Source organism: Coptis chinensis, chromosome 5 (assembly GCF_015680905.1).
Source record: "Coptis chinensis isolate HL-2020 chromosome 5, ASM1568090v1, whole genome shotgun sequence".
In the NCBI taxonomy this organism is placed as follows: domain Eukaryota; kingdom Viridiplantae; phylum Streptophyta; class Magnoliopsida; order Ranunculales; family Ranunculaceae; genus Coptis; species Coptis chinensis.
In genome coordinates, this window is record NC_141460.1 from 59,545,138 (window position 1) to 59,570,922 (window position 25,785).

The window sequence follows — 25,785 nt, forward strand, 5'->3', positions numbered from 1 at the left end:
AATTCATGAGAAAATATACTTACTGCTCGGGGAATGAGTATGCTTTTTGAAAACATGAATACCCACTGACTCGCCATCAGCATCTTGAGGACGAATGTCCCACTCATTACCGAACACCTGAATGTGGTGATCAGCCCAGCCATCGTCACTGTGTTTCCCCTCGAAGAAGACGATCGGAGCATTCTTGTCTCTGGTCATGAAGTAATAGTAAGTTTGGACCCTAATGCGGCAGACCTCATAAAAATATCCAAACACCCAGCGATTCAAAACGAATCCATGTTTCTTTGCCAGTATGGCAGAATACATGACTATTCTGTAGAACATGGGCGCTGCTTAACCAAGGGCAAGATTGAAGTGAATCAGACACTCCCTCAACAGTGGGTGGAAAGGAAGGGTGAGACCAGCCCTAAGTTAGCTAATTATGACGAGCGCAATCTCTTTGTAGGTCAACTCCTCAGATAATCTCCCCCACTTAAGCCCAATGTTAGCGGGGATGTGAAACTTCTCTCTGATCAGTTCCTAGGAAGAGTGATCCCTGAAGTTTATAAGTGGCCAATTTGGGTTCATATTCAGAAAAGAGAGAAGGTTTGAATTTTTTTCGATATAAACCCTAGTCGGGAGAACGAAAGGTTCAGTATGCAGAAAAGGCTAGCTAAAGAGATAATGAAGACTTTCTCACCAAACTCTTTATATACTGATGGGATGGACGGTTATGATTGTCCTAATCGTTGCGTCTTTTCGAGATGGAACTGCCATCATTACCTTTTTTGGAGAAACGATGTGTCTACTCGAGCCGTCTTTTTAGAGCCTTAATTAGATAAGCCCATAAGCAGTTACGACAACTATTTATGAAAAAGATTCTCACGCCAAAAGCAGTATCGCTTCGAGCGCCCACATGCTAGATGGCACGAGAGGGGGCATCTGTAAGGGGGATTTCCCATCAATAACTAAATGACACGTGGACAGGAAATGACCTGGAACTATAAATACCCAGAATGAGATGAGAACCATCGGATTAGTTTTGGGAATAAGTAATCTCGTGTTTATCGCAAGTGTTTCATAAACATGTGCTAGTCACGTGACGAACCGCCTTTGGACATAACAGTTTTCCAAGTCGTTAGGAACTAAATTAGACAGTTCTTGAACAGAAGGAAACTGAGGAGGACGGTCCTTGATGATAAAGAAGGAATCAAAATGACATATCTTTAAGAGTTACCTTTTGGGCCTAATCTTCCCATACATGACGGGTTATTATGACCTAAAAGGAAACTTACCTCTGATAAGATATGGTCCAGATTCAAACTTCCAAGAAAATAGGGTTCCTAATTGGAAAGCAGAGTCCAAAAATGGAAGGAAACTCACAAGAGGTGAGGTTAACCCTAGCCCTAGGACTCCTAAGGCTCCTCCTATATAAACAATAGGAATTCACTTTTAGGAACTACGACGTGCAATAGGGTTTGATTCTTCTAAACATATAAGAAGATGCGTAGGCAGCCACAAGGCGGTTCAACCCTGATTATTCAATCATCTCATCCCTTTTCCATCATTAATCCCAAAGTTCTTCATCACACGGTATAGAGGAGGATCGTAGGATACTCAGAAAATCCCCTACATTGTCTATGAATTCAATTTTGCGTAAAAAGCTTAATAAGATAATGAGTACTTAGGTTAATGACAAGGTGTCCATGTCCAGAAGCATTCGATTTTTGTTTTCTCTTAGCTTCAGCATGTCTCGAACCTCTAAATGCCCTCATTTTGTTTTTTGTTCAATCAAAGTTCTTGCAACTGCCATCTCTACTGCTAGTACTATAGTATAGCTTTCGGCCTCATAATTGGCCCAACGCCCCCTCTTCCAGGATTGAGTTGTTTTATTTAGGTAAGGTCTTGAATTCTCATTGAGGGTATGAAAATTAGTAAATGACACATGAAACCTAGGGACATTTACGTACTTGGTAAGTCAGATAGACGTTTTATTCTTACGTAACTTAATTTAATTTAACATCGACTGAGAAACCAAGTTAGTTAAGTAAATATGAGTTTGTTACCTATAAACACAAAAACTTTAGACTAGGTTAAGTCATCTGGTGATAGTTTCACATTACCATAAATATAACGTGCACAAAACCAAGTTAGTTAAGTAAACCACTTGCTTGATTTACTAGCCGTAGGTGTAGACTTTGTTTCACATGCCTTAGGTTTCTAAACGCAGTGATTCTAAGTTTATGTAAATGTATTAGAGTAAATTCACACACATTCATTGATAAAATTATTATTGTTTGGAGATCGAGTGTTGAAATCTGGACTTGGATTGAGAGATTATTACAAATTAACTTTTTTGTCAAAGTAAATCCAGTCCACTACATTAATTACAACCTTCCCTAGAATACTTGAGGAACTTGAATTGGAAAGTGTCTTTTTTCATATGACCTAGTACCACTCTCATAAATCCTCAGCACCAAGAACGAGGGCAGTGCACACCAAGATATGGACATGTTGAAGCATAGTGACCTACGACATAGCAAAGTTGACAAACTTATAATTAATGAAATAAAAACAAAGGGTAAAAATCAAATCAGACCGAAAAAAAAAAAAAAAAAAAAAAAAAAAAAAAAAAAAAAAAAAAAAAAAATTGGGTTTTTTTACTTAACCCCCAAAACTATGTAGTGTTTTGACTTAACCCCCCATTTTTAAAATCATTTGACTTAGCCCCCCAATCCGAGTTGATATTTTACTTAATGACAGTATTACCCTTCTTTTCATCAATTATGGAAATAAATCCTAACTACCAAACAAAACAAATAGTGATAAATTTCAAAACAGGTATGTACTATCCGTACTAATTAACACCAAATCAACTCAAAAATTAAATCCTCGTCTTGTAATTTGTGCACAAAACCTTTTTCTTAAAGAGAACATACTTATTTTTTTTTTTATTGTTATATTTTTTGCGAAAAACATAAAACATGAAATTATAAAGTTTGTTTTAATTTATTTATTGTGTGTAAGAGTTGGCTTTTACCTTTAATTGTGTCTTGTTTTGGGGATTGGATCACCATTTTTTGGGAATTAATTTCCATGGTTGATGATTTGATGAAAAAGAAGGGCAATATTGGCATAATGTAAGATATTAACCTGGACTGGAGGGGATTAAGTCAAATGATTTTAAAAATGGGGGGTTAAGTTAAAACATTACATATGGCCCTTCCATATACACATTAGTTTTGCTTCAGGTCCTTCTACCACAATTAATGGACATAATATGAAAATTTTAGAAACAAAAACACCTTTGGTGCAGCAATGATAAGAGCTCGACTTCCACCCATGTTGATGCTCAAAAAGAAGAAATCTAATAAAATTTGTGTGTATAAATGGAGAAATCGAATAGATTCTTATAGAAGTAGCACATGCCCACACAAAAAACTCAAAAATCTTGTTTTCAATTTACCCCAACACGTGTTGTAATCATGACTCCCCAATCCAACGAAATGTTGTAAAATTGCGTTAGGCACCCTATCCCCAACGGTCATATGTACAAAGTGTGAGGGGTAGTTATGGCATCAAAAAAGTTCACGACACCACACACACCACAACGGAAGTGTCAAATATGATCAATGACAGTCAACGTGGGCCTAAAGCTAAATAAACCCTTGTTTTTATGGGCACACTGAAAAACGGGTAAATGTGACAACTCACGATATTTCGCAGAATTTGACCGCCTCCTCATCTTGAGATCTCTCCTGAAATCCAATAAATATCCAAAATTCTCCAAAGTCAAAATTTCTCCACTTCTCCGCCTCCGCACGCCCTCTGCCAAATTTTTAGTCCGAAGGTATGCCTCTCAAATCCCAACTTGTCTTTCTCACTTACTTATTATTATTATTATTATTATTAGATAAATCTAACTACCCATTTTAATTACTAGTATAACCTTAATAATAATTACTTTGAAATACTGTTCTTCAGGTTATACAATAAAGATTGGATTTTTATTGAAATTATTAGTCCTTTTTTGGAATTGACTATTTGGGTATTCTTTATTTGTTGTCTAATATATAGGAATTTGAATTTTGAGTATACATGTTATTGGTTTTCAGGTGGGAGATATAGTATTGTTATGGCTGAAACTGCATCAGCTTCACCTAGTGGTCCACAATATGCACCAGAAGACCCTTCACTACCTAAACCGTGGAAAGGTTTAGTTGATGGCAAAACTGGGTATCTTTATTTTTGGAATCCGGATACGAATGTTACCCAATATGAAAGACCTGTAGCATCGTCTGGACGCCGTGGGGCATCACCCATTTGTGCCAAGTCTGGGTCAGTTCCTATAAGTTCTTCAGTTCATGCTCACCATTCAGCGCATCGTGGTGGGAGAGTTGAGGAGGATGTTCGACATAATGGAGATGTTCATGGTCGGCCGAAACTTGCACCGATTCCTACAGGAAGGAGCCAGCAGGTATAATTTATTCTTTTAATTCGTATGTATAGTGTCATTTACCTGATTTGAGTTATGATGCAATATGTAATGTGTTGACTGTTGAAGAACTCGTAGGTGGTGTGTTTTGTAATGACAATTGAAAACACTAGTTTAGTAGAAAGGAGTAGCTTATATTCCGAATTATTTTAAAGAACAATGTATCGAAGATCCATAGCTGGATCTTTTTGAAAATCTAGTTGATTTATATAATCAGTAGTGGACCTACGCGGTGTCCAGGAAGGGCAGCCGCCTATTGTCATCTTTTAGGCGTTACAAAGTAAAAGTGTACGCCAAACATTAATTGGCAGAAACAATTAAATTTGATGCCTCACTGGTTTTTAAAACAAGACTTACCAACGGAGGGCGAAGAAAAGGGAGGAGAATCGACTGAAGGATCGTTTGATTGAAGTGGTAGGGCTCCCACATATGGCAAGAGAACAACAACCATGTTCTAAATAGCTCTAAGCAGTTGTCGGGTGGTGGGAGAGTGCATATGCCTTCTAGGCAGTGTCTAGACAGGTTAGGTGCTAGGCGTTTTTTTTCCTTAAATATATACACACCCAGGGTACAAGAAATGAAGAAATCAAACTTTATGTTCTTGTAAAAAATGCATATGAGTGATTAAACTATATTCTTACCATAATTCATAAATTAAACACAAGCATAAGTACTTCTTAAAAAATTCCGTAAGAGTTGAAGAATGAAGTGAACTGCTCGAGTTTAAGACGAGTTGAACTGAAAGACCGAGAGAGAGGACTGAAGAATACAATATAATCTATTTTGAGAAGGTTCGCATGAAACACACTCTGTTTTGATCTTTTTACCCTTTGGTCATAAGTCCTATAAACCCATACTTAATCTTAAGCCTTCTTGGGGCTTTTCTTTTGGAAAAGTCGTCGTTCTCAAAAATGAAATTAAAAAATTGTGCCCGCCTAGACCGATTAGAGGCCGATTATCCTGCCTAGCCCGACTAATCATCCAAACGTTTTTAACCTATTTTAGGCCCAGGCGAGTCGACTAGCCGTTGTTTAGAACACTGAACAGTAGTGATGTCTGAGAAAAACTAGAAGAATGAAAGAATTGAGGGGAAGAAATTGTAGGTTAATAACAAGGATGAGGAGGATCAGCTCATGGAGTTTGGGAAGAGGTGGGGTGTGGGTTGAAGGATGCAGAGGAAAGATTCAAGGTTTGCTGGACAGTAGGTGGGAGGAGGTAGCAAAGGGGAGCAATGAAACTGAATTAGTGGAGGATTTCAAAGACTTGGATGACATCTATGATTCAGAGGATGAAAAATTGGATGTGGAATTTTCTGATGAATGTTATATGGAGGGAGATTTGGATGAAGAAGCCTTTGAGGAGGTGGAGAGTGACTAGGTGGTTAGGATGGTGGGGTAGCTGGTGGATGCAACAATGGGGCTAGGCAATTGTGGGCGTGTAAATATTAGCATTTAGCCTTAGCTTTTACTGTTTTACGCTTTTTGTTGGGGAAGGTTGTGTTAGGGGTGATGGGGTGTTTTTTTGGTCTTGAGATATTAGTTTTTGGCTATGGAAAAAAAATGATTTTTCTGGGCATCCAACTTTAGCCCAATTCACACAATGGGAATCCACATCCAGCTTGTTTATTTTTAATACTGGAGTGCGTTTGGCAACCGAGACTGGAAACTAATTAGGAATAGAATGGGATAGGAAACCATTGGAATAGAATTCACTAGAATAGAATTTGATTCCAACTTATAAAATGTGTGTTTGGCAAATTTTCATAAATCATCGGAATTCAATTCCTATTTAGATTTTTGTGTTTGGTTGCCATATGGAATCCTATAACAGACTCCAACTTTTGGTTTATTTCAATTCAATTTATCCCCTTTTTTTCAAGTATGAAACAACTCACCTATTATATTGAAGCAAAATAACTGTAGACGGAAATAGTAAGCTAAATTGTAACGAAGAAGTATCCATGCACTTGCAATAATAATACAATCACTGCAAATTAGACTATGCTTCGCAGTGAACAACAAGAACTAACAACAAACATACCAAGGTCCCTAACTGGGACGGGAATCTTTTTCACAATGTACTCACAAACAACATCAATATTATACTTCAGTTGTCCAGAAATCGGTATTATTGGCGCACCATCAGCAACAGGGTGCTGTAAAAGTTTCAGTTCAGAAATCCAACCTTGAGTTGATTAAATAAGTATATACTAGACCAGATAGTACTTGGTTGCCAAAGTTAACTAACCTTGATAAATGTTTGAATTGCTTCATGCTGGTTGATCGCTACATCTTCTTGGACAAGATCGACCTTATTTTGAAGGATAATAATATGGTTCGGGTTGCATAATGTCAAGAGCGACCAAATGCTCGGAAGTTTGAGGTTGGGGCAGCTCTCGTTGGGCAGCTATTAGAAGCAACGCTCCATCCATGATTCTTCGCTCCGTTGAGCATTGTAGCCATCAAAATATCATGACCCTAAGGAGAACAAAATTTCACATGGCAATAACCATAACTCGATTTGCAAAGAAAGTGATAGCGAGATCTTTTAAACTCAATGTCAAATGTTTGCACCAAAGGAACTTAAGTGGTCCATCAAATCTCCCATACTATCGAATATGCATCATATTTGTGTGATTTGATTTAATTGGTCTCCCTAAGTTGCAAAAAGTCCCTAATTCCTACGATTGGAACCTTGCTCTTAGTTTCTCATACCTAGACATGTAACTTCTAAATTATAAACAAGATGTTAGATTCCTTAGCTCACATAATCACATCATAAATCTATGAACTACTTTTACACGGTTGGGGCTTGGAAAACACCTCGATGTCGAACTTTTCCCATAACAACAAAGTTTTGCGGGGAACCCGTTAATGGTTGATATTGTCCACCTACAATCAGCTCATGTCTCTAAAACTTCAATAAAAATTTGTAGGAAGTACATCCGTAGTTCGGTGGATCGCTTGCCTAGTAATATCTAAAACGAAATGACAAACATATGTCCTACTTTATTCAACAAGAAGAAAAAGGTATAATAATAGTCGTTGTGCCTAATTTTTTCAGTATAATCCAAGATCGGCGTTGATGTTCTTTGATTCTTAAGAACATCTTTTTTCTTCTCCGAGTCTCCCATGAACCACTCTAGTGCATCCAATTTAGTATCATCATCCATATCAACTATGACATCAATTGCACTAGAACATTGATCCCATAGTGGGTCTTCCATTCGCTCCTCGCTTCTTCAATCTTGTTCCTTGATTCCATTGCCATCGCAAATGGTCAACCGATCCTTTCAATCCGGTCATTTTGGGTTGTTAAACCTCCAACCATTGAGCGATTACGCTTCTTAGTCCGAAGAAGTTTTTCGCACTAGAATGTGACGTTGGAGATGTTTTAGAAATAGCGGGTAATGCGCGGACTTCGTCAAGGGAAGGAAAATCATGCAACCGGCCATTTTCTCCTAACAAAGGATCTTGTTGCTCTTGGTCAAGTGGTACATCGTTATTTGCATTCGTGATCATCAAGAGCACTAGTTACGGTTGCCATCCTCCTACTCGGTGGTTGTTTTGTTTCCAAGCACCTCAACCCACTCTAGTAATTTTGGCATAGGTTTCCCCATGTAGCTCTTCAACCTGTGGAGTGGACCTTCGTAAACAAACACATATTGTTCAAAGCCTATGTTTTTCCCAACTTAATTGATAAAGAAATATAATGAATAAAATATTAAATATTAATGAATCTCTCAAGGCTTTATGAAGCAACTAGCAACCTACAATGTCCGTGGTGGGTAATGAAAACTTCAAGTCATATCCAATATAAAAACAAAATAGCTCCCCTATTTATATTTCTAAATACCAAAACCATAATGAACAAGGCTACTAGCTATGCGAGAACTTGTGACAAAAAGCAAAGATACACAAAGTGGACACTAGAGGACAAAAGTACTAGCTATGCGTAACTTCATGACAAAAAACAGCATGCACAAAGTGGACACTAAAGGACAGCTAGCAACCGCATAAAAGCAGTCTTTTATGTTCTTCAAATAAAAACATACAATATCTTTTTGAGGGTAAACATATATAATGTACAAAATAGAACAATGTAACAATCCTACAAAGAATTTCACGCTTGAAGTTACCTTGAGCCTCTTCCCAAACAATGGGATTTGCATCCATAGTTTGAGATTAGGGTTATAGCCAAAACCATTTGAAACTCATCAACTTGTAATATGCATCTTTAAATTTTGACATTGTCTTCAACCTATTTTGCACATGCACCTTGGTAATTTCCTTATGAGCTATCTTGTTCACCCTCGAGATGACAAAGATTGATTGTGTAATCCTTCCACCCGTTCCCCCGCTTTGAGGCCCCGTGCAAATGTTCCCTGTAAAAACACTTAACATACATGCATCCATAGAATTGGACCAAAATGTTTTCCCGGACCCCGCATGTCGTGATTGCACCCCAGATTGTGTCTCCGTCAGGACTCCATTACGTTAAGAAAATTTTCCCAAGATATATAATTGAAATTTATGTAATGAAAATATATCAACTAGAAGAAACATAGGAAACCACAAAATAAATAATCGTTATTCCAAAGTCACAACTAAGTTTTCATGTCCTCCCAAGATAAATCAAATCATAATGTTCTACATAATTGAAACATGCAACAAAGAAAAAAAAGATCCAAAACTAAAGCATTTGCTCGGGGATGACGATAATCATAGTCATTCCACATAGTTTGAGCAAGATTTTTTCTCTAAACCCATCCACTCATCACTAGATCTCATTTTGTAATGTCCTCGTCCTTCGAGTGCCAACATCATTACCGTCTTCAGGAAGATCCGCCATTCTTGCCCAATATCACCCGGATCTTCATCTCGAATGATATTATGAAGAATAGAACAAGCTATTATCAATTTGATTTTGTTTATCCACGCTATAAAAGGGGCATGCCTCAAGTAAGCAAAACGCTTTTTAAAAGTTCAAACGCCCTTTCGATCACATTACGCAAAGATGAGTGTCGGTAGTTATATAGTTTTTTTATATGTTGCCGGTATGCGTGTGTGTTCGGACAAATGATATCTTGTTCCACGATAAGGAATCAAGAAGCCTTTAACATGTGGAAAACCGCATCACCTAAGTAATATTTGCCTACAAACACTAATGTATTAACACATTAGATCGTTTTTATTTTTTTAAGTCAAACTAATAATTAAAAAATAAAACTAATTTGAACTCATTTTACCCTCTCGAACTGTTAACTTGTCACTTGAATCGTGATGATACCGCTCTCAACAACCCATTGTCATGAGCGGATCCTTCCCAATCGCTAACACATACGTGATCTTCATATCGAATGAGCAAGCCATAAGAACATTATGGCTAATGTCACCCTTTCATTCATGATAAGCATCTTGCTCTTTTATTGGTACTAAAGTCGGTATGTGTGTGCCATCAATAGCACCAACACAATTCTACAAAGAAAAGTTCTAGATTAAATATCCAAAATAAATTGGACCATATAGAAGAAGACATTATATTTGTTTATGCAAATCTACCGAAAGTATCTCATGGCCCAAGGTTGTGTTCTACTACCCATATTAGGAGAATAATTTGCCCTAACAGGCCTCACTACTTCTTTTCCCAAGTTTTAAAACAGCTCGCAAGACATTATGAAAATGTCGATGATACGTTTTCCGATGATCTTATAACATCAAAAGCTTACGCGCCTTTATTTTGGTGTCATGGCCAAGAACGAAAAAGAACATTGCTACTTGTTCTTTAACTCCAACCCACCTACTAGGACTCAACCCCTTCAAGACTAGTCGTTCACACAATCTATGAAAAACAATTGTATTCATTCGCAACATGTTGTGACACTGACGATCACTATTCGTGTATAACCTCTCAAGATATCGATTTCTCTCCACATCGCAATTTATAGATGGTGCTCTATCTACATTTAAATATGTGAGTGCCCTCTCGCAAATAAAGTACACAACAATTATGCACACGTAAGCTGCAATCTCGAACTCATCATCCATATTCCTACACTATCAACTAGTTTAAACGAATTGAAAATAAAATTTTAAATTTGAAGCCTAAACAAAGTAGAAAACAACATTAACAATGGACATGTAACAATGTCTAAAACAACACCAGTACGTAGAAACTATGTGTTTGGAAGTGGTGTTGTCGAAAAAACCACACAAACAACAGTAAGGGCATACAAGCATAACTGAGCATAATTTGTATGAAGTGAAAATCAAATCTTTTTTTACCAACAGTGCTTACAAGATGAAAAATGCGTGCATATGTAAACGGCAAAGTAATATTTGGCCAAAAAATGACCATCAAATATCTCAAATATACATAACTATTAAGCCAATTCAAAATTTAATTATAAAAATCTCACTGCACACATACATTAGAATGAGAATGAGACAATTGAAACCCAAATAAACAAAATAGTAAAAGAAGAAAGATGAATACATACCAGAAAAAATATATGGTTTCTGAGAATGAACAAGAATATGTGAGTTTGAGCGAGAGTTGGAGAAGATATATAGTGTAGGACCCCGAGATCTTTGGGGGAGTGGTAGTTTTTTGGCGAAAGTGAAATATTTTTTGGCTTTGAGAGATCTAATTTTGAGTGCTAGATTTGCGAGTGGATTAGAAAGAAGAGTCCGATTCCATAGTCCATCATTCTATCGGATTAACGGGGGTCTCTAAGACTTGATAAAAGGAGTTGGAGTCCGTTTTAGAATTCAATTATATTGGATTCCGTGCCTCCCAAACAGCCAAAAGTGGGTGGTCCACTAAGAATTCTATTTAATTCCGCTTCTCAAGTCCGATTCCTGGCAAACAAACGCACTCCTATAGGCATCCCGTCCCTCTGCCGTCCGTAAATACCTAACTGAAACATTTGTTTAAAAAGATCTTGCTTTAAACCCATTTATAAGTAAGTTACATATATCATAAGTTAATTTTTACTAGAAATTTTTTTTCTGTTAAACCCATTTATAAGTAAGTTACATGTGTTGTAAGCTTGTGGCTCAAAAGATCATAATCCAATGGTTGTGATTAAACATACACAAAAGCAAAATCTTGAATTGTTTCTATGTCTTCTTCCTAACCACCACCTGCACTGTCTCCAACCCATTCAGTGTTGTTAATTTTAGCTTAATTCCATAAGGTTTCTTCATCACCATCAAATTAATTGTTACCCTATTATGTTACCCTCCTTAATTGGAGTGATTTTTATTTATTTATTATGGGATAGTGAGATTCATGGTGGTGGTTAGGGATGGAACAAACTAAATGAGAACCGTTGATTTCGTATATTTGGACGATCAAGGTTAAGACACGCTAATTTTTAGTATTAAAGTTAAACGTAATGGATCACAACCTGTGTTGCATTGGTACGGGTACGAGTGTCCGATTTGGACACGGGTACGACAGTTCGGACACGGCAAGCTCTAAAATATCAGACACGGGGACACAGCTAATATTTTATTTTGAATTTTTTATTAAATATATTTATTGTTTTATTTCAATCCTCAAAAACAATGAAATTTAAAAAGCATAGTGTTAAGAGTTAAAACACATACCGAAAAGGCTTAAACATGGACGCCAGTGATTGCATTTGGTTGTTTAACATTCTCATACATAAAGTTCTCGACTTCTCGACAGTTGTTCACCTCGTCATAAGAAAATAAACCAAGTGATTTTATATAACAAAATGATACATTCATGACATTGCAACATCAGAAGAACGAAGAAAAGGGTTACAATACTAAATACTTGCAAATTTACAATGTTACATACTTGTAGTTGTTAGACTTGCATGTAACAACTAAGTGACTAACATTGTTAGTTGTATACTTGTATGTTAGTTGTTACATGCAAGTATGCAACACAGCTCAAAAGTAAAGGGAGCAGAAGACTAACATAATTCATAATTGTCTCCCACTCTTCCCCTTTCAAAAAACAATAAACTAAAACTATCCAGATTCTAGAATGACTAACCACTTGACCAGGTGTTTGCAATATGGTGCTTCAGCAAGAAAACCAAAAAAAGGATAAAACCGCCTTCTTCAAAAAGATACATATCAACTTATCAAGCCTTCAACGCCAACATGTAAGATACGGACAGCTCTGCATCATCAAAAACAAAATAAACATTAGCAAAATTATCACCAAAAGAATCCATAAAAGACTGCCATTATATAATAAAATCATAAAACATTAAGTAACTTACTTGATAAGTTCATGGTTTAAACCTTCAAATGTGTTGTTCTGCCTCTCCTTCTTCAAAGGATGAGGGGTCCAAGTCTTCATCATCTAAGTACAACTCTGCATCTTGTAAAACAGGTCCATCAAGCATCAAGTTCTGACCCAATGAATCCCACGACTTGGATGGTCCTGTCTTGTACTCATCACCGCTTCTTGATAATAGTCGCAAATTGGAATGCACAAAAACTAAGCTATCCACTCTTTCAGAATCCATCCTGTTGCGTTTCAATGTATGAATGTGAGAAAAGGTACTCCAATTGCGTTCGGAACACGAAGATGAAGATGGCTGGGAAAGAAGCCTGGCTGCCAAAGCTTGCAACAGTGGAGTGCTCGACCCATTTGTTGACCACCACACTAAAGGATTCTCTTAACTTCTTTGGGTCATAACCTCCCACTTTCCATAGTCTCCTAGCCCGGCAGAAAACTTTCCAAACTCGCTACGAGCAACAATTCTTTGGGCGTCATTTGGAAAAAGTCTTCGGAAACATTCTTCACGATTAATCGAAACCTCTCTATCCACATGAGGAGGTTCTCTACCAACACCCGCAGTCAGCCATTCATCACTGTAATACTTTGGATTGAGGCTATGAGCCATACAATGCAATGGGGTGTTACTTTTTGTCCACCTGCTAATCAACACCTCCTCCACGACATTATAAAATTTACTTTTATCTCTTATCACATCTTTTTGTTCATGTCGGAAAATTGCTTTTTTCACCTTCTCAATCATCGAATCCCACATCTCGTACACGAGATGCAAAGTAGGGCGGTCTGTGTCACATTCTCTTAACATTGAAACTATGGGATTAGTGAACTCGAGAATGTAATCAATTTTATCCCACCACTGATCACTCAATATATTTTCCTTTATCTTGCTTGACTTCTCGGCATTTGGACCACCCCTGTATCCTTTCCAAAACTCTGACATAACTAGTTGCTCTAACCCATCTTTGACCTTCTGGAATCTTGCTAACATCTGGATTGTCGATGCAAATCGTGTTTCAGCCACGCTCAACAACTTAAGCTTTGCAAATTTTTTGTAAATGGAGAGAGCTAGTGTATGGTTATTGATGAAGTGTCGAATCGTCCTCACCTGTTCATCAATCTCTAGAATCCACTTACATAATTCAAACACACAGTGATTTTCTGCAGTGTTAGCTGGCGCACATATATTCTTGAGTGCCAAGTTCAAAGTGTGAACCACACATGGCGTCCAAAATATACTTGGATGTTGTGCTTCAACAACTAATCCAGCAGCTCTACAAACAGGTGCATTATCAGTAATGATTTGAACCACCTTCTCAGCCCCAATTCCAGTAATTTCTTTCATAAACAAAGCACCCATATATGCTGTATCTTTATACTCCCCACTTGCATCTTCAGCTTTTAAAAACATAGGACCACTTGGAGAAACTGCCATAAAATTTATAAGTGGCCTTCTTTGCACATCAGTCCAGCCATCAGAAACAAGACTAACCCCAGTCTTACTCCATAAAGTTTTGATGCTGCTCATCATCCTTTCAATATTTTCTTTCTCTCTAGTAAGATGTGTTGTTCGAAGACTATCATATGAAGGGGGAGTGTAACCTTTCAGGTTGTGTGAGCATGCATACATTATCACATCTCTAAAATATGGAGAACGGGCGAGATTGAATGGTAGACCTGAAGCATAGAACATTCTAGCAATCATACAGTCCAAAACGTCCCTTTCAGTGAGATTGAATGACTTCCCTATTGAAGTGTCGCACATTCTTGTTTTTTTCATACCCGTTCCATCGTGAACTTGCGGTAATGGAACTGAAGCTGATTTAGCTGCATTCGACATAGCCTTGCGTTTAAGAGCATTTTCATGCTCTGTTTTGAAGATCTTCAGTGTTTGTGGATCAGCAGTGCATTCTTTAACCCCAAAACCTCCTTCTCCAAGAAAATGTTTTTTCACTCTTGAATATGAACCACTCCATATTTTTGAACAGAACTTGCATCTAACCTTGTAATTTCCTCCTCCACCTGGAGCCTTGCTTATCTTCTCAACGTGATTCCAAAGAGGAGAAAGTATAAGCTTATCATCTCCTGCTCCTCCTTCGGTTGCTAGTGCTCTTGAGCTTGACATTTATTTGAGTTTAGTTATTAAATACCTTAAGAACTACTCAAGCTTTGTTAGTGGTAGGGTCAGTTTGCAATTGAAAATTGAAGAGGGCATTAACTTTAACTTTGGTTGTTGTTTTTAGTCTCCATTTTTGGCGGCTTCAAATAGAAAGATGAAATACTATTTGTTGTTTCTTACTTTGGCTTTTACGGCTTTTATGGGGCAAAACAAAAGAGGCCGGATTTAGGGCAAAACAAGATAAGATTTAGGGAAAACAAAATGGGCTTTGGGCAGCCATTGGATCGTAATTCATCTAAGGCTAAAAATTAGTTGTTTACTTACTTATAAGTGGAGATATCCTATGCTCCCACCTTCTAGTACTAATTTCATCTTTGTGTACACCCAATAACAAATGATTGTGTTTGGTTTTTCTAAGTCATTGATGTTTGATATTGGTTTTTTTTATATAGGAAAATAATATGTTTATAGCTTAATTAGAAGTGTCCCAACTAAGAGTGGAATTCGAGCTAAACGAGCCGAGTTTTACCATGCTCAAGCTCGGCTCGTTAATTACACGAACTTTCAATTTAGCTCTAATTCGGCTCATATAGTTAAATGAGCAAGCTCGAGCCGAGCTTCAACGAGCTGAGCCCTAGCCAAGCCTGAGTGGCTTGGTCATTTTACTCTACAAATATGCTATTTGAGTTAAACGAGCCGAGCTTCATCAAGTTCATTTGTTACACGAGCTTTAATTTGAGCTCGAGCTCGGCTTATATAGTTAAACAAACAAGCTGAGCCCAAGCCGCTAGGCTCAAATTCCACCCTTAGTCCCAACTGTCCAAAAACTTACAAGAACTCTGACATATAGTATTAGTGATCATGGATCATGGGACATAGATTATATAGGAACAACTTATAGCAACTCTAACACGTAGTATTCGTGATTATGGATCATGGACCATAGATTATATAGGGAAATAGTCTGTTTACAATATCTAACGGCTTACAATATAACTCTAACACGGATCTAAATTGATAGCAAAAATATAATATTGATCGTTCTTGGTTGTGCTACAACTTATATCTGAGTCAAGATTGAACATACTATAACTTAACTTGAGTATGTCTTTAATTGAACTCCGCTATCAAAGGTTACTTACGAAATTAATTGAGGGTTGATTTGGGTGGAGCTAGTCATTCCATAATTGAGTATGTCTAACTTTGCCAACACCTATTTCAAATTTTAAGAATCTCAGAGTGTGGATAATTCCATAGTTTACTAAATATTTTTTAACGATATTACACATCTTCAAATGAATTGAATTCTTGTGAGGTTGATCTCTATGATGTGGAGAACATCTACACCAAAACTTCTAACTAATCATTTTTAGTTTTTTTGGAGTTCGTTTTCGTGCAGTTCTTATAACAATTCCCTAATGAAAAAGTGAAATATTATTATAGTTAATCAAGAAGAAAATTGAGGGAGAAAATAGGACGACTTATTAGTTAGGTTTCAACCCTTCCTCACACTTTTCTTATATAGGTGAGGAGGGGTTCCATACCCCTTTTGTGACTGCTTACAAGAACTCTAACAAAAAAAAATAAGATTAGTGGTTCAGAGAAACGAGACAATTGGTAAAATAGAAATTCGAAACTATACTGACCTTCACTTGAATTTTACTAAATATCTCAGTGGATTTGAATGATATCAACTTTCGCTTAAAATTTTATAGTTATGTCAAATTTCCATAAAGAATATATACATTATATATTTCCATACAATTTCTATAATTTTTTTTGTATAATTACATCAAATTTCTTTAATGAAAATATTGTCATAAACCTTACATCAATTTTTGATACTTACAAGCAGCTAAATATATTCAAGTCAATAAGTATACCCCTTAAATGCTTAAATCTTTGGTCAAGTCAAAATAGTTTCTTAAAAAAAAAGAGCAAAATATATCAAAATGTTAGCTAAAACGTGGCTGATTTGCATCCAAAAAAACGTGGATTGGTTTGCATCCACAAAAATGTGGGGTATTGGCAACAGCAAAAACCCAAAGTTGGGCCACTGTAGTCTGGCCCAGCCGGCCAGCCTTAAATTAGATAATTGAAGACAGCAAAAATTGATGTGCTTTGGCACAACAGAAAGTTTTTGTTTAAAGTCAAAACCCTTCTTCTTCATCCGATAGATCTCAAAACCAGGTGCTTGAACCTTGAAATCATTAATGGAAACCTGAAGAGAAAGAACAGATTATTAAAATTAAGGTATGTAAACAATTTCTAACTTTCCTCCTAATTTGACTATGAAAAAAGCTGTTTTTTTTTTCTCAAAGCCCTCCGACCACTCCGACCACGTATCTGTGTCGTGTCGGTTTCGGTGTCGGTACGACACAACACGGGACACGGCGGAAGGAGAGGCGTACCCATGCAACACAGATCACAACACAATGACATTTTGGAAATAAAGTGTTACAATATATATAGTTTAAAAAGTAAAAATAAATTCATTCCGTTACCTAATTTGGACGGAATTGAGACGGAATGCCTACATTGTTAAAATCGACAAGTTGGATGCCGAAATTGTTATGAAATAAAGTTGGATGCCCTTTGTGTCCATTGGGCTTAATTTGTATGCCCAGAAATTCATTTTTTTCCTTTAACTAATTACTCAAAGTGTTGATGTAATCTTCATGGGTATATTAATATATTATCTTTTATCAAGAAAAAAATAATGAAGTTTGCAATTCTCTCCATTAGTAAAGCCTCTAGATAGCAGATGGGTGACATCAATTGAAATTAAGTGGTTAATAAACCATAATACTGATGTTAGGAGTCGATAGCATGCCTTAAGCAGTCAGTAGTCGCTCTTCTTGCCTTCCCTAACACGTATGATGACTACCATGTACGTATATCCATTACGGTTTTATTTTTTGGTGAGAGAGAGAGAGAGAGTTATCATCTTACTGTACATTTATTTTGCTAGAATGCACTTATCTTTAATAATTACGCTTATCAATTATCATGACTCTTAAATCAATTAATATAAGTTTATTTTATTAGATATCTCCCAATTGACATTGAATCCCTACTTTTATCTTACTGTACCTTCAACTGCGCTTTCTCTTATTTCACATTTTACGTTTTCTGTTGGCTAATGCCTATTGAAGTTTACTAGTTTCCTTTTGTGCTGAATAAATATTATTTGTTTGTAATGAATTTTATCAGGGGTCCAGGGGTAGTATTGGGCATTTAGATGATGTCCCAAATGGAGCTAGTGGTGGCCGTTTACACAGCTCACATGCTTTAAAGCCATCTGCTAAAGCACTTGGATCAGATGTAGGGATTAGTTCATCTGCAGAGTCCTACCGTCATCAACATGAAATAACTGTGAATGTAAGCTCTTATTTTTCATGATGTAAGGTTGATTTTTGCCAATTTTATCTTTGAGTATTTCTATGTTGGGTATTTTAAGCTTACCATTTTACGTGCTTCTTGTGTTTGTGACTCACCTCTGATTCAAAAGTGGATGTAATTTTAAGTAATGTGAAGCTACTTGGATTGTGATGATTCTGTTTTAGATTTTCGGGACAGTTATGGATGACTTCTGTTAGTTACTATCCTAGGGAATGATGTATTTTGTATATCTCATTTTAGGTTTGAAAATTCCAATTAAATATTACTTGTGACCGTTAATCTTGATTTGATTTGGAAGACATTGTAACTGTGGCTAATGCTTTATTTCGTTATTTAGCTTAATACACTAAACCTTTCATCTGTAGACCTTTTATATTCTTAATTATTGTGGATTTCAAAGCCTGGTTATGGTCTACCATGCTCTTTGTCAATAGCTGGTCTTTAACAACTTATGTTCTGTAAATTCTTGGCTTTGTCCATAAACTTGTTCATTGGAAGCGTTAACTGACATACATGCTTGCACAACATAATATCCTGTATAGAATTGATGTGGACATCTTCAATACGCCGACGATACTATCTTCTTCTTTGATGCTAGAGAAGACCAAGTGCTCAATTTAAAGGTTATCCTTATGTGGTTTGTCACGGTCTCAGGGTTGCATGTTAATGTGAGTAAGACTAATCTATATAAAGTGAATGACCTCCCCAATTCAGATGCATTGGCCTTGGTGTTGGGCTGCTGGACTGGTTCTCTACCATCCTCATATCTCGGGTTACCGGTAGCTGCTGGTTATAAGGATAAAAGCATGTGGAACCCAGTCATTGAAAGATGCAGTAAACGATTAGCAATTTGGAAGCGCAAATATTTGTCAAAAGGAGGTAGGATTATCCTTATCAAGTCCACACTTGCTTGTATGCCCGTCTACTTTATTTCCTTGCTCATTATTCCAGTATCGGTGGCTGAAATGCTTGAGAAAATGATGAGGGACTTTCTTTGGGGTACAAGACATGAGGTGCAGCGTTACCATTTGATATCTTGGGAAAGAGTGTGCCTTCCAAAAGAATATGGTGAAATTTGATTTAGGCGTATTCGAGGTGTGAATGCCTCTTTGCTTTCTAAGTGGATTTGGCATTTCGGTAGTGAAGAAGGGAGTCTATGGAAAGATGTGATCAGGAACAAATATGGAGTTGTTGGAACAAGATGGTTCACTAAGAAAGTCAGCAACACACATGGATGCAGTCTTTGGAAAGGAATTATGAACCATAAAGACATGGTGGAGAGAGAGTTAAGTTTCAAGATAGGAAGTGGAAATGAAATTCTGTTCTGGGATGATAAGTGGTGCTTGCCAATGCCTCGAAAAGAAAGTTTCAAAGATTTGTATGTCATTTCTTGTAACAAGAGTGGGACTGTTCATCAACATGTTATATGGGATAATGATGTACAGTCGTGGGATCTGAAATTTAGAAGGAATTTGTTAGATAGAGAGCTCCTACAGATCTGTGAGTTTCTAGATTTGCTTGCTACTCAAAGGGTTAACAAAGATCATGGCAAATGGAAGTGGTTAGGGAAGGTTCAACCGTTTACTCCGAAGTCAATGTACGAGATGATCGAGGAGAAAAGGATAGAAGCTTTGCAATTGGGAGGCCTTGTTTTTCCATATGGCAAAGTTTGGAATGATAGAGTTCCAACCAAAGTCTCATTCTTTGTTTGGGCTTTGTGCTGGGGGAGGACCTTGAGATGTGATAATCTTCGCAAGAGGGGCAAAATTCTCGTCAACAGGTGTGTCATGTGTTCTAAGGAGGAAACCAATCAACACTTGTTCCTGGATTGTGAAGTGGCACAAATAATATGGGATTATTTCAGCTTTCTCATAAGTGTCATGGTGACGCATCACAAGGTCTGATGGGGCAGTTCAACTGCAAACCAGATGGTCTTATCTCACTCGCCGGTCGGATACTGGCAAAGGTTGTAGCTCACATAGCTGCATGGACCATTTGGTTGGAACACAATCGTCGAACTTTCGATGACGAGTCTAGGGATGTCCAGCAACTTATTGTCAAATGTAAAACACTTATGTGGGCATGGGTGTCCTTCTTACCTAATGTTAGAGGTTTGAAACTGGAAGACCTCATTTGTAGATGGGACTCTTTGGTTGAGGCTTAGCCTATATATGTAATTCTGGTAGTGTGATTTGTGAATCTCTCACACTACATTTTCATTATTATTAATATAAAATATTGTTTTGCTGATCAAAAATAAAAATAAAAAATTGATGTGGACATCGTAATCGTGGTCTAGCCCAAACCCAAGGGTGTGCATGCATAGGTGTAATTCAAGTAGCAGCCACATGGCATAGTTTTATTGGTTTGTTTTGCTGTCAAGGTGAAACCCTAGTTATAAATAAGGGCTTGTAATTATGTTTAGGGGGAGTTGATGTTATTGAGTTATTTCAGAAAATAAAATCAAAGGCGTGATTATCAGGGTTTATGAAGAACTAGGGTTCTTGATTATTTTTAATAAATTGTGGACTTTTATAATTTTTTCTTCCACCAATTATCATCCGCATTAAGAATACATGAAGTTTGGAATATGTTGAAAGTCTTAATTTTAGTTTTGTTTTTTTGTTAGGATCCTTGGGGTTTGTAATCATGATTTCTCAATCCCTCTCTTACTTTGCTAATTTGCTGTGGTTCTTGGTATTTTGTTTATGGAGTCTAATAGTTCAGTATAATTTGAAACCTCAGGGTGATGACGTACCCCCACCATTTACATCATTTGAATCAACCGGTTTTCCGTCGGAAATTCTTAGAGAGGTAAGGTTCTGTTTCAACTTCTCTTGTCTTTACGTGTTAATGAAATAGGTTCTGCCTAGAACGTAAAAGTAAGTTAATTATGTACCCTAATGTTGTTTGCTGTGCAAGTTTTGTGATTGCTGGAGGTCCGATGTTGAATTTCAGACTCATGTCCAATTTCCATCTGTCCTTTTTTGTCGCAGGTGCGATATTTGCTCCAGGAGGAGCTAATGTCGTACGCTGTGCCACCCTTTCTGTGGGGGGCTTGCATATAGTTGGAGTGCCCTCCTATGGTGGACCTTTTGAGAAGGGCTTTCAGAATCACCCAGTTCGTGGCCAGGGCTGTCGCCGGTGATGGTTCAGTCTGCCACTCGGTCCGAACAGAAGGCCACTTTCTCCTGCTCCAGCTTGCATCAGCAAGCAGCTTTCATCTACAGTTGGGGGATTGTAACGCTTCTTCTAGCGTTACCTCGTCCTCTGGTTAAATCCAAAAAAAGAACCAACAGAAAACTTTAAGCCGGTACCTCTCCTCACGGGGGTCACTGGTTTTGCTTTTCCAGGTACACAATGCTGGATTCTCTGCTCCAACACCAATTCAGGCCCAGTCATGGCCAGTTGCTCTACAGAGTCGTGATATTGTGGCGATTGCAAAAACTGGCTCCGGGAAAACCTTGGGCTACCTAATTCCAGGGTTTATACATCTGAAACGCAGCCGTAATAATTCTCAATTGGGTCCTACTGTATTGGTATTATCACCAACAAGGGAATTGGCAACACAGATACAAGCTGAGGCGGTCAAATTCAGCAAGTCGTCAAGAATTTCATGCACGGTGTGTTCCCTTCCCTTTAACTTAATTTATTGTATTTGTTATTGCGTTGCACTTGCACTTACACTTACACTTGCACATGCACATGCACATGCACATGCACATATTGTTGCTAATTTCTTTGATGTTTTGAAAAAAATGAAGTTTTTTTTTGTTGCTTTTCTGAGTTCCATTTATTCTTTATTTGTTTGGGGATTTGGAGCTATTAAGTCATTCTTTTGCTGATAGTTATTTGATATCTATCTGCATCTTTAGATTTATGAATGGTGTTTGCTTTATTGCTTTATCATCATGGGAGAACCAGCTGTAATCATTATACTGGCCTGGACGGCTAGACGCACTTTTTATGGAAAGATATAGTATTACACTATTACAGTCACATGGTGACACCCATAAAAAGCAAGAAAGAAATTAGATGTTACTGTAGAAATATATAGATATGAACCAAGGATTTTGTAGCATGTATATTTGAATAGAAAGATGTCATACACTTTAAAATAATGCAACTAGCTATTTTACTTCGTAGAACAAGAAATAATTAAAACATTGTTCCTTGTATATATATGCTTACGAGATAATGTAGTGTGTTTACTACTATTTTTTCACGCAGAGGTTAGTAAGTTGTGATCCATACAATCCTGACTACTCAAAACTTGGTGTAGTTTTATTTGTAATGTACACAGTTACTTGCCCATTAATGTCAAAGTTTATTCCATTTATTCAATTGCCTTTTCATTGATTCTATGCTTTAAGATCTTTTATTTACTACAGATAATTTTGTGGGAATCATGGTTCTATGGTCTGTATGTAATATTTGTAATAAAAGAAAACTGATATTTTTTATAATGTGTTTGTTATTTAAGTGTTTGTATGGAGGAGCTCCAAAGGGTCCCCAGCTAAGAGATATTGAGCGAGGAGTAGATATCGTGGTTGCGACTCCTGGTCGTTTAAACGACATTCTGGAGATGAGAAAGATCAGCCTCCGCCAAGTTTCATATTTGGTTCTCGACGAGGCGGATCGCATGCTAGACATGGGGTTTGAACCTCAAATACGGAAGATTGTGCAGGAGATACCTCCTCGACGCCAAACCCTCATGTACACAGCAACATGGCCAAAGGAAGTCCGTAAAATTGCAGCTGATTTATTGGTCAATCCTGTTCAAGTTAACATTGGGAGTATAGATGAGCTAGTGGCAAACAAGTCTATTACCCAGGTGTGTTCTAAATTCATGCATGTACTGCTTTCTTTGGATAGTTGAAATGTTTTTACTAAGCAATATAAAACTTTGATATGATCATTAAAATTTTATTTTGGAAAAGAGAGTTTATTTCTATTCCTCTTTTGATAAGGTGTTCTTTTGCAGTATATTGAAGTCGTCACTCCTATGGAGAAAAACAGGCGGTTGGAGCAGATATTGCGATCTCAAGAGCCAGGTTCGAAAGTCCTAGTCTTCTGCTCAACAAAGAAGATGTGTGATCAGCTAACTCGTACAATCACTCGTCAATTTGGTGCTGCTGCCATTCATGGGGATAAATCACAGGGTGAAAGGGATTATGTGTTGAATCAGTTCCGTTCTGGGAAGTCTCCCATACTTGTAGCTACTGATGTGGCAGCTCGAGGACTGGACATTAAAGATATCAGGTTGAAGGATCTTTACACTTGGTGTATTTGACAGTTAGACTTCTTTGCAAATTTAACCTCTATAGCTTTAGTGGCTCTATTCTTTTCTGTGTATAATCTGGGATGCCATTTTGTTCAAGGATTTTTATTTCCGCGGACATGAAAACTATATTCGCCCAACTTACAAATTTTATCTGTCACCTCAGTATGTCTGTTAGCCCAATAGCTGTCACCATTGCTTATTGAGGAAAAGATGAAAACAACCTGAGCTTTGTCTTTTTTCCTCCTCCCATCCATGCTGGAAAATTCATATTCTCTTTGTAGAATGGGTAAAAGGTATCTTGGTCCACCATATGGATGCACATGCACTGACATGGCCAACCATACAGGTCAAATGTATTTTGTGTTTTCGATGAATAGATCGAGTATATATATACCGCGTTATCAATTGGTGAAAATAATCTGGGCAATTATACTGGTGAATGTGAATTCTCGTATATTGGGTGATAATTTTGCAGTAATGTGGCTTTAGTAGTGATTGATTGAATGAAAAGACTTCACAGTTTGTGTTTAATATCAAATCTATGTTTAAATATGTTTTTGTAATCACTAATGAATTGAGCACAATATTGTCCCGCTGCAGGGTTGTTATCAATTTTGACTTCCCTACTGGGATTGAGGACTATGTTCATAGGATTGGAAGAACTGGAAGGGCAGGTGCTACCGGACTTGCTTACACATTCTTCTGTGAGCAGGATGCAAAATATGCTGCTGATCTTATCAAGGTTTTAGAAGGTGCAAATCAGCGAGTTCCGCCTCAGATCCGTGAAATGGCATCAAGAGGTGGTTTTGGAAGGTCTAGACCTCGCTGGGGTCCTAGCCCCGGTGGCCGTGATGGAGGCCGCGGACGAAATGATTCCAGCTTTGGTGGGAGGAGCGGGCGTGGGTTTCTACCATCTTCAGGCAGGTCAGATAGAGGAGGCAATGGGGGTCGGGGTCATGACCTTGAATCTCATGATAGGTATCTAGCTCACTTGTCAACTTCATTTGTGCAAAAAATGTATACTTCATTCATTCCATATCTATTTGATGTGTTGAATAAAATTCTGTTTTCTACTATTTATTTATCATGATGGCCATAATGAGTTATTATGGTGATAGGTATCAGAGAGGCTACCCTGCTAGTGACATTGATCGCCGAATGGGTGATAGGGACAGGATTCGTGGTCGAAGCCGAAGCCCAGTCCGGGGTGATGGATGGGGCAATCCTCGTAGCAGGAGCCGCAGCCGGAGTCGAAGCCGAAGTCACAGTTTTGATAGGTATGAAGGGTTGGCAAAGGTTGTGAGGAGGCATTCTCCAGTGGCAAGAAGAAACAGTTCACCCAATGTTCGCAGGTCGATGGATCGTGGACGTTCACCACCACCTCCACAGCATCGGGGATCTCTCTACCGGAAAGAGAAGAGCCCACTTCGTGGAAGATCACCATCCCCATTTAATGGAAGGAAGAGTACAAGGACATATGATCCACTGCCGCGATATCTGGGAAGGTCACCACAGCGTGCAGGAAAGGATGTAAAATTTTCTAATGGTCACCCTCCAGCGTACAACGAGGACGAAGAGGAAGAAGGCCTGATTCATGCTGATGAAGAGGAAGGTATGATTCCAGCTGATGATAATCCTCGGAAAAGGGTTGAGGTGGTTGATATTGTCAACTGATAAAGACCCGAGGCCTATTTGATTTCAGCTGTCGATGATGGCGAAAAGATTTCTCCTTGCATAATGCTTAGGAGTAATTAAGGATCCAAGCTGCTATTGTGCTGATCTTGGTTGGATCGTAGGGATTTGCTATTTGTCGCTTTCTGATGATCCTTAAATGTGTAACGTTGAAAATTGGTGTATTCATTTTGTCTGGCAGCAGCTGTTGTAGTAAACTAGTAAACTAGTAATTGGAATAGAATCGTAAGCCCTAACCAAGAATAGGGTGTGCAAGCAGGTTTATGTGTTCGCCATTGATATCTATGGGCGTGAGATAATAATTTATTGTAAAATTATTGTTTCTGTAGACTATTGATTGAAATAGGAACTAGTATATGGTGATCAACGATCCCATTTTTCTTCATTTTCTACTGTCTGCGCACTGCATTCTCTTAAAATTAGAGATGTTGAAATTGATAGCTTGTCTGTTGTCTCCTTGTATTTTTGGTTCCATTCTTCGTTGAAATTGATAAATTGGTGAAGTCGAAATGGGTTTCTGGTATATGTTAG

General features: G+C 37.7%; 1 protein-coding gene and 1 pseudogene across 1 annotated transcript; one reads left to right on the forward strand and one right to left on the reverse strand.

Moving 5' to 3' along the window:
- Window positions 1-3,681: 3,681 nt before the first annotated feature.
- Window positions 3,682-25,639, forward strand: LOC147498162 (ATP-dependent RNA helicase-like protein DB10). Its single transcript, XM_086560280.1, has 9 exons — window positions 3,682-3,829; window positions 4,095-4,456; window positions 18,090-18,257; window positions 21,024-21,092; window positions 21,632-21,901; window positions 22,762-23,112; window positions 23,263-23,540; window positions 24,163-24,540; window positions 24,681-25,639. The coding sequence occupies exons 2-9, from the start codon at window positions 4,115-4,117 to the stop codon at window positions 25,234-25,236; spliced, it is 2,412 nt and encodes an 803-aa protein (XP_086416406.1). The 5' UTR covers window positions 3,682-3,829; window positions 4,095-4,114; the 3' UTR covers window positions 25,237-25,639.
- Window positions 12,619-14,976, reverse strand: LOC147498163 (uncharacterized; annotated as a pseudogene).
- Window positions 25,640-25,785: the final 146 nt, after the last annotated feature.

Coding starts and splice junctions, on each gene's coding strand:
- LOC147498162 (XM_086560280.1), top strand. CDS start 4,115: ATGGCTGAAACTGCATCAGCTTCACCTAGTGGTCCACAATATGCACCA. Junction 23,113..23,262: donor CAAACAAGTCTATTACCCAG/GTGTGTTCTAAA, acceptor GTTCTTTTGCAG/TATATTGAAGTCGTCACTCC. Junction 23,541..24,162: donor CTGGACATTAAAGATATCAG/GTTGAAGGATCT, acceptor GTCCCGCTGCAG/GGTTGTTATCAATTTTGACT.